This window comes from Zosterops lateralis (assembly GCF_965231275.1).
Source record: "Zosterops lateralis genome assembly, chromosome: 9".
NCBI lineage: Eukaryota > Metazoa > Chordata > Aves > Passeriformes > Zosteropidae > Zosterops > Zosterops lateralis.
In genome coordinates this window covers 28,463,932-28,475,043 of record NC_139769.1, presented here as the reverse complement: position 1 = coordinate 28,475,043, position 11,112 = coordinate 28,463,932, and the positions used below count along the sequence as shown (strand labels likewise).

Here is an 11,112-nt window from a genome sequence, read left to right as displayed (position 1 = left end):
AGCTCTGTTGAGGCCAGGCTGTCCTCTATTGCCCACACTTGGGCAACTTCTGGAGACTGTGGGCTCCTTGGTCCCACACTGTCTCCCAGGGGGACAAGGAAAGCCACCTGTCTCCATTGCAGAGGAGCCAGGCAGGTCCTGGCACTGCGAGGCAGCTTGGTCCATGCCGTGCCATTCTGCAGCTTGCTGGGACATCATCCTCCTCCTCCTCCCGCCGGGCTTTGCAGGAGCCGTGCCAGGGCTACCGTGGGGCAGGGCGGTGCCGGAGCACGCGCAGGGTCAGGGTGTCGGCCCGGAGCAGCAGCTCACGGATACGGGCCAGCCCCAGCCCCGAGACGGCCGCGCCATTGACCTGCAGGATCTCGTCCCCCACGCCCAGGAGCCCCGCGTAGAGCTTGGCTGTGCCCGCATCCGCCATCTCCTGCACGTAGACACCTGCGGAGGGACAGGGATGGGTGAGAGCCCTGCCTGCCCCCAGGGTGCCCAGGGGCTGCACAGAAACAAACTCTGATGAACAGCCTCTGCTGTGGGCTCTGTGTCCCAAGCCAAGTGCTGATGGACACGTAGGATTGTGCGTGGCCAAAGCCACATGTGGCAGTGTCCCCCTACTCTCATCATCTCTCTGGACCTCAGCAGCAATGGAGCAACCCCCTCCCCCCATGGCCAAACTCGCCCCTGGGGTGGGACAAGAGCCACCACGGAGAGACCACGGTGTAGCAGAGGTTTGGCACGATCCCACAATACCTGTGTCTGGCCGGCCGTGCCCGGAGGTGACGGAGAAGCCGAAGGCGCCGTGGGGGGGTCGCTGCAGCTCCAGCTGGCTGGTGCCGTCAGGGAAGACCTCGACCACACGCCCCACTGCCCGCAGCTGGCCCGGTGCCCCGATGTCCTCCACGCTCAGCGAGCGCTGCGGCCCTGAGCCCCCCTTCCTGGGGGGAGAGGGGACACGGGTGAGTGGGGACAAGGAAGGCTGCTGGAGATGGGGTGATGCAGTCCCTGGCTGCACTGAGCTGCCACAGCAGCCCCGGACAGCCTTCCTGGGCACTGCAGGGATGTGCCAGGCCCCATCCTACCTGTCAGCTGTGGTCTGGGGCAGGAGGTAGGCACTGGCACGAGGTGCCTTGCCCAGCTGGGGATGCAGGCTCTGGATAGAGGCAGCTTTTTGGGGCTGGCAGAAGGGTGACACCTGGGGAGAAACACCTGGCTGAGATGGGGACAAATACTGCGCAGCACTGCAGTTCTTTACCCACTGATGTGCTGAGGGAATGGAGGGAATGGGGACATCCCACCCCTCCGGAGCACTCTCCAGCTCACTGCTGAGGAGGGATGAGCATATCTGCTCTTCCACTACCGCCCTCCCTCCTTTCCCCTTCCACTTCCAAGTTGGCTCCGGGCTTTTCAAACCCAGCAGGTTTGGGGTGGTGCCTCCCCCCACACCCCTCCAGGACCGCCTGAGCCATAAATCCGTACTCAGGACTACTTCATCCCAGCCCTTTCCCTTTTGCCACCCTCATTTCCCCATGGGCACGCCCCGTATGGGACGATGTCCAAGCTCACCAGCTGCAGGGACTGCAGGGACGGTGACTTCTTGACGCGGGGGCCGCCCGGCGGGGAGCCGCCAGGGGCCGGCAGCTGCTCCATGCTGTAGCAGCGGAAGCGGCCCAGGCGCTGCTTGGTGCTCTGGCTCAGGCTGCACAGGAGTTTCTTCAGCCCCGACGCCGAAGCGCTGCTGCCCTTGCGGCTCACTGGCCGCCCCGGCTCCCTGCGTGGAGAGGTGTGGTTGTCACACACCGCGTGTCTGGGGCGGCAGCGGGACCTGCAGCTGCCTCTGGGCTGGGGGTGCATCCTGCCTTGGCTGCAGCACGGTGAGTTCGGGGGCAGCCGTCTCCCCACGGCAGTGACCCGCCACACACAAGTTTGTCACTACCCAAAGGGACGCGAAGGGCTCTGTTTTCTCTGTTATTTCAGGGGTTTAACACCTCTCAGCAGTTCCCTGCTCTGCCCCAAGGGATCACATCCTGCCAATATGGGCTCAGAGGACCCAGCACCACCTCGGAACTCTCCTGCCAGGCTGAGACATGGCAGTGCCAGGCACAAGGCTGGCAGGATCGTGCTTGGAAAACCCCAAAGCTTTGATTTGATTTTCCCTCAAAGGGTAGAACCCGACACCAGCAGAACACCTCTGTCACATCTGTTCTAACACCCCTGGCAGAACCAGATGTAAATGCAGCTCCCCCAAACCCACAGCAACACATGGGCACATTGTAACCCCCCATATTGTGGTTTCTGGGAGGTTTTTGGAGCCAGGGAGCTCAACCTAGCAGCATCCTGCAGTGCCCAGGAGGGAGGGATGCTCAGGGCTGCCTGGGTTGGGCTACCATGGCCGCCCTGCTCACTCACCCGTGTGCCGCGCTCCCGGCCGGGTGCCGCTCCGCCTGCGCTCCCGGCATCCCGGCACCTTCCCCGGCAGGATGAGCAGCCTCCGGGGGCGCGGGGGTGGCAGCGCTGGCAGCGGGGTGTGACACCGTCCCTGGAACCACAGTGAGACAATCACACGCCTGTTTCATTGGGGACACCCCCCAGCATCCTACGCGTGGTTCTCTTACCTCTGCCCGTCCCCGGAGCGTCCTGCCCGTGGGTGTTGTTGCAATTGTTGGTGGACAAGGCACGGAGGGGGCTCCCCGGGAGCCACCTGGGGCTGCAGGGACCCCGCCGCTCGGCCGGCCCCGCCGTGCCCCCGGGCTGCGGTGGGGCGGCGGGGCCAGCATCCGGCTCCGGGCCCCGGACCGCTTGGCTCGGCGCCTGGCGGCTGCCGCTGGAGAACAGGGCTTTCCTGCAAGGCACCTGGGCGCAGGCCTTCTTGGTAGGAGGGGGAGCAGGGACGTGGGCGGCTGGAATGGGGGTGCTGGTCCTCAGCTGCGAGGAAGGCTCCAGGGGCTCACTGGGCTGCTGCGGGGGGCGAGCTGTGTTTCCCACTCCCTCGCCGCCCCCCAAATGTCGATGGGGTTCCCCATCTTCCCGGCTACCGGTTCTTCCCGGTGGTGGGGGGCAAACAGGCCCCGGGCCCGAGTCCCCGTCCTCGGGGCCACCGCTGGCCACGCACGTCCCCTTTCTGCCCCTCGCCTCTGCCTGCGGGGCCGCCCGGGGCGTTCTGTGCCCGCGAGTGCGCGGGTCCCGGTGCCCCCGCAGGTGCGGGCTGCGGGGTCCCGCCTCCTCGCTGTCCGTCCGGCAGCCGTCGGAGGTGTCGGTGCTCTCCAGGGCCGAGTCCACCTCGTCAATGTAGGTGACATCCCCAATATAGGTCTCCTTGATCTTCTCGGTGTGGATGCGCTGCCGGGAGGGCAGGATCCACAGCGGGGACCCTCCGGGGCCCAGAGGCCTGATTTTAGGCTCCGTCTGGGCAGCGCTCGGCCCTCTGCTATCCCCTGGGACGCTTCTTTGCGCCGCAGGGCTGCTTTTGGCCACGTCGGGGGCGGCCTGCGCGTCCGTGCCCCGGCCGGCGGCAGCACCGAGGAAGGAGCCGCAGGCGCTGCACTTGCCCCCGGCCACGAGGTCGGCACCGCGGGCCTTGGGCTGGCCGGCGCCGTCCCCCGGCTGCCTGCTGCCGGCCGGCTCCGGGGAGGGCAGCGCCGAGCCCAGCGCCCGCCGGTGCCGCAGCTGCAGCCGCTCCAGGTACCGCACCTCGGCGTCCCGGGCCGACTCGTCCTCGAAGCGGACGCGGGATGGGGACGGTCCCCGCGGCCGCCGCGGCCGCCCGCAGCTCGACTCCCCGCTGGACGAGTCGCTCAGGCTCCCGCCGTCCCGCGGGGCGACGCTGGGCCTCCCGCTGGTCTCCCTGCCACGGGGACAGACAGACGGACGAGCTGCAGGGGCCGCTCGGCAACCCTGGGAAGAGCAGGGCGGGAGGGGGAAAACCCAGCGCAAAAGATGGGGCGAGGGAGAAAGTCCGCCCGGTGCTCCCTGGCTGTGTCCAGCCCTGCTTCCCTCCAGCCTAAAGCTGAAATCCGGGGAGGCTGCGGCACCTCCCTGCTGCCGTGGCTGGAGCTCCATCGCCCCTTCCCGCCCCGAGGTGCGTGGTTAATCATTCCCGGAACACCGCACCGCACATGACCGGGCACACAGGGCGAGACGCCGCCGTGCTGGAGCCTCCAGCAGCGAGTCTCGCCCGGGAAAACATTCCCCATCAGCTGGGAAACGCCACCCCGCACCGCTGACATTTGGGTGCGATCACAAACCACAATGAACCAAACACCGTGCGCGGAGAGCCGGCCACATCCCGGCTACGCCCGGATCCCGGCTTCACCCGTGTGCCCGCTCCAAACGCATCCCAACACACGCTGTGGATGTGCCCCGAGCCCTGGGGACGCCGTGGGGCAGGAGGGCACTGACCTGGGGCGCGGGGCGGCGGCGGGGAGCAGGAGGATGTCGTGGCTGGCGCGCAGCGGGTTGGTCCGAGCCTTCATGCGGGCGCGCTGCAGCAGCTGCTTGGCCTGCTCGTGCCGCGGGCTCAGCTCCAGCTCCTGCCCGGACACAGAGGCCCTGCGGCCCCGCAGCGGGCACGGGGATTAGGAAAAAATAACAGGGATTAGACGTGCTTTAACAGTGACGACGAGGCTGCTCTGCCGGGGGAAAGCGGGGCTCGGCCGCCATTCATGGGCGGGCTGGCGGCCGCGCCGGGGGACGGCCGGGAGGGCACCCCTCCTTCTCCCCCGGGCCGGGTGAGACTTTGGAGGCAGGCTCAGCACACACACAGCCGGGCACAGGCTCAGCCGAGACAGTGCTCCGTGCCAAGGGCATCCCGGAGGGGGACAGGGAAATGGGGCAGGCGCTGCTTCCCGTCCCCAATGGTGTAAATCCCGCGGCGGTGGGAGGCGGGTGGGTTTGGGGTGACCCCTGACCTGATCGTCTTGCTGCCTTCCCTTCCTTGCAGGGGATCTTTCCCCACACCCCCAGCCCCCTCTGACTGCCGGGTGAGGGACCTGTCAGCTCTCCCTGCTGCGGCACTGCCTTCCCCGTTGGCCATGGCCCTAATCCTCCTGATTAAAATAATCAGCTCAGGCAGTCTCTTCGGGAAGCCTGGCCTTAACCTCTTCAGTGCAGCACGGTGGGCACACGCTGGCCCCTCACAGCAGCACCATGGGGGGTCCAGGCTTTGGCTGCCCTGCCCACAGGAGGTGCTGCATCCCTGGCTCTGCCTTGCACCCCCCACCACTGATCCAGCTGCCAGAGCAGAGCAGAGCCTGTGACCACAATACTGAGGGGTCTGTCCCCCCTCACTGTTCTACCCTGTGCAGCCCCTAGCCTCTCACCTGCCTATGCCACCTCCTTATTTTTAGTCCATACCTCTAAGGTTTTTCATTAGTCCAACAAGATTACCCACCCCTGCCGCCTCGATCCTCTTAAGCACCTGGAACAAATTTCTGTCCCATCCACTTCCTCAGTTCCCTTCCTGCCCTGGCGTCCTGGCAGGGACGTCCTGTGCTCAGACACCAGGGGGCCACCGGCTCCTGTCCCTTGTCACACACCGGAGCCCAGCCACACTCCCTCACCAGCTGCCCCACGACCCTTCCCTGGAGCTGCTTCAAAGGATACATTTAAAATACAAGACTGGGGAGCGGGAAAGAGGGAAATGTCCATTTCTGCAGCACTGAGACTGACCTACCTGCAGCCCTCAGCGTCCTGCAGCGAAACCCCTGAGTCCCAGTCCCCATCACTCGCTGGCATCTCTGAAATACAGGACAGGGCAAGGCATTAGCCTGGTTGGATGGCAGCCTCCATCCTCTTGATAGCACCCCCATGTATCCCATCCCAACCCTCTGGGCTTTCCCAGATGTTTGGCTCTGGGAGACCCCAAAGGAGTGGATCATGGGGCAACAGCTCCTGGCTGTAGGTCTGGGACTGAGGGGATGGGGCCACGGGGTCACTGGGGCAGATGCCATCAAAGGAGAAATTAATTCTCTTTTCTGCTGGCAGCTTGCAAAGGGACAGTGATGCCCACAGGCCTGGTATGTCCCATAAATTGAGCTTGCTGCTTTTAGTAGCGAAATTCCTCACCAGGACACCAGAAGGGTCTGACTGGTATCACCCAGAGCATCTCATGAGCATCTCCTACATCCCGGTGAAGGGGATGGGACAGCCCTGGCGTGTGAGGCTGCAGGAGGGCCCTGAGGACTCCCAAAGGCTTTCCCTCCCACTTCCCCCAGCTTTCCCGAAAGCGCCAACACCTTCCCAAAATACACACCGGGTGGGGCAAGGCCCAGCACCTCCTGCAGCAGCCGCCGGTTCCTCTCCACCCGCTCGGCCAGTGAGAGCCTGTCCCAGCTCTCCGCCCCGGGCGGGGACACGGAGGGACGCCCCCGGTCCCGCAGCGGGGTTCGGGCCTCTTCATCCCGGGAGGGTCTCTCGTGGAGAGAGGCAGAGCGCCAGGACCTGCTGCCCTTGTCCGGGGGGAGCTCGGGGCCCCCGGGCACATCTCCCCGGGGTGCCGGGACCCTCCAGAGCCCCGGGGTGCCGGGCCGGGGGGCCGGGGGGCTGCCGGGGCCGGGCTCCCCTCCGTCCAGCAGCCCGTCCGTCAGGTAGGTGCGGAGCTGAGCCCGCGGCTCCGCCTCTGCCCCCGCCTTCCCCCGCCGGGACCGCGGCTTCTTGGGCGAGGGGCGCTCGGGGGCGGCTGCGGGGGTCCCGGGCCGCCCGCCCCGCTTCTCCTTCAGCGCCTTGACCTTGCCCTCCAGGACGGCGTGGGGGCCGCGGGCGGGCTCGGGGCGCTCGGGCGGGGCGGCGCCGCTCGGGCCGGGCTGCCTGGGGGGCCGCGGCCGCCGCGCCTCAGCGGGAGCGCTCCCCTCCATCCGGCCTGCGGGGAGAGAGCCCAGGGCGTGACCCCGCACTGCCCTCACAGCGCCGAGAGAGGAGCCCCGGGGCCCGCACAAAGGGCATCCTCACCCCGCCTGCCCTGGGGGTAAATGCGCGCCGTGCCACCGGCGTGTGCCTGGAGGGGAGGGGGACGGGGAGGGGACACAGCACGAGGGAGGCCACCCAGCCCTCCAGAGCAAGGACACACGGCCGGTGTCACTGGGGAGCAGCGGGAATGGGGCAGCGATGAGGGGTCGGTGGTTCCCCACGGCGGGTGGCCAGGGGCCGGGCCGCAGTATTCCTGGTGCCCCGGGGCACCCGGCAAGAAAACCCGAAGGGAACTGACACCGAACTGAGCTAAAGCGGGGCCGCAAACCCCCGCGGAACAGAAACCCCTCCCGGCGACAACCGGCCCAAGGTGGCAGCGGGCAGGGCCAGCCCCGCTCCGGCCCGGCCCTCGGGGCCACACGTGGCACTCCCGTGTCCTGTGCCCGCCTCGCCGTCCCGCCGGCACCGCTGTGCCCTCCCGCACCCGCCGGGAGCGTCCTGTCCCCGCTGTGCCCCCGGAGCCTCCCCGGGACACCCCCGGGCCCCATCGCCGCCCGCAGCCCCTCACTGACCCGGCCGAGCGGGACGGGGCCACGGGCGGGATGCGAGGGCTGTCCTTACCCCCGGAGCACCATCGGGAGAGGGCTGGGAAGAAGGAGAAGAAAGCGGAAGAAGGGAAGGAAGCAGGGGAGGGAAAAAAAGAAATTAAAAAAAAAAAAAAAAAAACCACCACAACGGCCAAACCAGCAAATCCCGGCCCCTCCAGCCGAGCCCGAGCTCAGCCGCTTGGCTGGGCTGTGGGGCCGTGGCTGGCCCTGCCTCCCGCCCTGGCCTCCTCCGCCTCCTCCTCCTCCTGTCCGCGCACCCCAGGCCGGGGCACCCGGCCAAAGCCGGCCCCGCACCGCCCGCTCCCCGCAGGGACACGCCACCGGGGACAGGGGGGTCACCCCGCGCTGCCACCCGGGGAGCGCCGCAGGACCGGAACCCAGCGGGCCGGGCCGGGCCGGGCCGGAGGGATCTGCCTCAGGATCTCTCAGGAATGTCCTTTGTCTGGGCCGCGGGTTGGGAAGGCGGCGGAGCGAAGCCGGGCCCCCTCCCCGGGTGCCGAGGGGGCTGTCCCGGGACGGGGGGGGGCGGATTTCTCCTGCAGCAAAGCCCGCCGGCTCTCGGCACCTTCCTGTGAGCATCTTCGCAGCTGTGCTAAATCCTCCTCCTTACCGGAGGCCGAATCCCGCTTGGACCCACGGCGAGGCAGGGCCGTGGCGTTTCCAGGCAGGAGGGCGGCGGGAGCCGAGCTCGGTGCATCCGTCCATCCACCCAGAATCCCTGTCCCTAAACCCGGCATGCCCCATGCCTGTTCCCCGTGCACCAAAACCCCCATCCTGCCGTCCCGAGGCCCCTCCAGGCAGGACGGGGGTCCCAGGTGGGCAGCGCTTACCTGGAGGTGCCAGGGCTGCCGTCCCGGGGGCACCGGGGGTCCGAGGGGCCCGGGCCGTCCCGGCCCCGCTCCGCCTGCTGCTTTAAGCTGTGGCTTTTGATATTCGTGATTGGTTTCATAATCCCGATCAAAAGGAAATCACCAGGATTATGAAATTGTTTTAATCCTCCTGGCTCTGGCCGCACCGGCCCCTGCCAGCACGAGCAGCAAGAAATCACTTTTATCTTCTTAAAATGTCCCTGGCCACCCTGGTGGCCCTGGGACCCCCGACAGCCAAATCTGAGCCCAAGGGCTTCCTTCCCCACCGGGGCTGACACCAGGGGTGATTCCATGCAGGACAGATGGAGCATCTTCCCCTGGCTGATTCCAGGCAGGAAGGGCCAGCTGAGAGCTTTGTGTGGAAGAGCCCAGGGCAGAGGAACCATCCTGGCCCTGTCCCTGAGCACTGTGACCTGGCCCTGTCCAGCCTCCCCTGTGACCCATCCTTACCTGCACACCACTCCTGAAAGGGATCCTGGCTCCTTTGCCCGGGCTGTGGAGGTGACACACGCCTGGGAGATGTCCCCATCGAGCTGGGGTGAGGTGCCAAAGCAAGGGCAGCAGGAGGGCTCCTGCCACCAGCCAGGGAATGCCAGCAGGGAGCCGTGGCTGGGATTAAACCTCCGGGAAGCGGCTGCTGTGAGCAGCAACAGGCTTAGAGTGATTTCAAGGCACTGGGCTCTCATCTGGAGGGAGATTGATTGCAAGAGGCAATGAAGAGATTTAAAGAGCAAAATAAAAGCAGAGACCCCAGACAACCCCGGGGCTGGGCTGCTCAGCCTCAGGTCACCCACTGTGCTGGCAGGACACCACCTTGGACTGGAGAGAGGCAACCAGAGGCTCCCAAAGGGACCACGAGCCTCTGCCAGCACAGCACGGTCTGGGCAGGAGCTTTCCTCCAGCACCAGCCCCTGGCAAGTTGGGTGTGAGCCCTGGGCTGCTTCCTGTGAGCCCCTCCTGTCCACTCCAACCCCTCCTCAGACATTTCCCTCCTCCCAGGACATGGATGGCCTCCACCTCCAGCCAGCAGTGACATCCCACAGCTCCCAAGAGAGCAGGAGCAGCAGGAGCCAATGCTCCATGGGTGGATGCAGCACAGGGAAGACACACACACAGACCAGGGACAAAAGAGCCATCAGATCATTGGAAAACAAAGAGCTTGTAATAATGAAAAAAGGACAGATTTCGTAACCAATCACTTTTTCCTTTGAAAAAACACAATCACAGTAACTTTGCTTTATACAACCACCTAGAAACTATGAAACAGTATCACATTGTGCAGTATTTTTTTTTAAAACCTACTTATCAAGAAGGGAATTCCACACTTCAAAAATTATATCCATTTGGGGAGGAAGGAGGAGACAGCTAATAGCGCAGTCACAGATACATCATGAGTCCAAGCAAGCGGCAATTCTTTGTCCTCACCTTTTCCACTGAGCCAAAACAGAAGAGTGGAGAAGGGGATAGCAAAAGAGAAAGGAGGGGGGGGAAGAAAGAAAGCACTCACAGAGGACTAATCACACTCCATAATTACTTTTGACATCTACAGGGCTTCATAGAAAGATAATTTAGACCAACACAGTGGGGAGGGGGAGAGGAAGGCGGCGGCGGGACCCGGGGGGAACTTCGGCATTTCCACCCCGGGCCCCTTCCAAGCGCCGACCCTTCGCCACGAGGACCCGCGGGGTGGAGAGGTCACGGCAAGTTCTACCAGGATGCCCGATTCCTCCTCTGGAGTGAAGAGTTTGCAATTTGGTTTACAGAGCTTTGAGGGACTGTCAGGCACCTCGCCAGGCAGGGCCGGTGTCTCCTGCCCGGGAGCAGGGCTGGGGTGTCAGCACCAGGGACATCCCGTGCCGTGTCCCCTTCCCGGGGTGTCACAGCAGGGACCAAGGCCCCCAGGGATGGTGACACACCAATTCAGCCCCACGGTGGCAGCAAGGGACACCGGCCCCAAGGGGCAGAGTTTGGGGTTGGAGTCACGTAAAGGAGGCAAGGTTTGATGAGGTGACAGCCACTGAGCCCAGCCGTGACTGCTGCAGAGGTACCACAGGGATTTCCCACTCTTCCCCCAGGAGCCCCAGCCCCTCTTTTCCAAGGAGACAAAACAATCTCATTGCCTTCTGGAATAAAAATGTAATTAAAAAAAAAAAAATAAAAACACTGTTTAAGGCAGAAGATCACCTTCCCCCTGCAAGTGCAAAGCAGAAGGGCGGAGGAGAGGAGGGAGAACATGGAGCTGGGATGCAGCATGTGAGCAAAGTGGCCTTTGTGTCCCCAACCTACCAAGCCATGTCCCAGCCCCAGGACCCTTCCCAGCACGTGGCCTGACACTGGGGACACAGGCCAGAGGAGCACGGCAGCATCCCTCCAGGACAAGGCCAAATCCACTCGGCCCTTCAAAACACAGCAAAGGCTTCACACTGTCTCCACTGCTTGTCAGAAGTAAAACTCTCAGGGATTGTTATCTCCTGAACCAGGAACGTGCCTTCCCTCCCTGTCTGCCACACTGGTGTTGCAGCTGAGCACCAGCACAGAGGCAGAACAAGCAGCACAAGGGCTTTCAGGGAAGTAGGAGCAGCAGGATCCAGCTCTGCTGAGATTTCCACCAGAGGATCTCTCCCATTCCAAGATGTTCATGCTGAAGGCTGCTGCCAGCTGACCCCTTTCATTGGAGTCAGACAAACAGCAAAGACACTTGAGAGAATGAGGAAGGCCAGGAGCAGGGTTGGGAAAGGTGT

At 64.6% G+C, this 11,112-nt stretch overlaps 1 protein-coding gene across 1 annotated transcript; it reads right to left on the bottom strand.

Moving 5' to 3' along the window:
• Positions 1-241: 241 nt before the first annotated feature.
• KIAA1614 lies at positions 242-6,842 on the bottom strand (the record flags this gene model as incomplete). The annotated part of the gene is made up of 9 exons (XM_083867509.1): positions 242-435; positions 745-929; positions 1,074-1,186; positions 1,558-1,762; positions 2,401-2,530; positions 2,607-3,835; positions 4,390-4,539; positions 5,663-5,726; positions 6,242-6,842. 9 exons carry the CDS (start codon positions 6,840-6,842, stop codon positions 242-244), a joined length of 2,871 nt encoding a protein of 956 aa, XP_083723635.1.
• Positions 6,843-11,112: the final 4,270 nt, after the last annotated feature.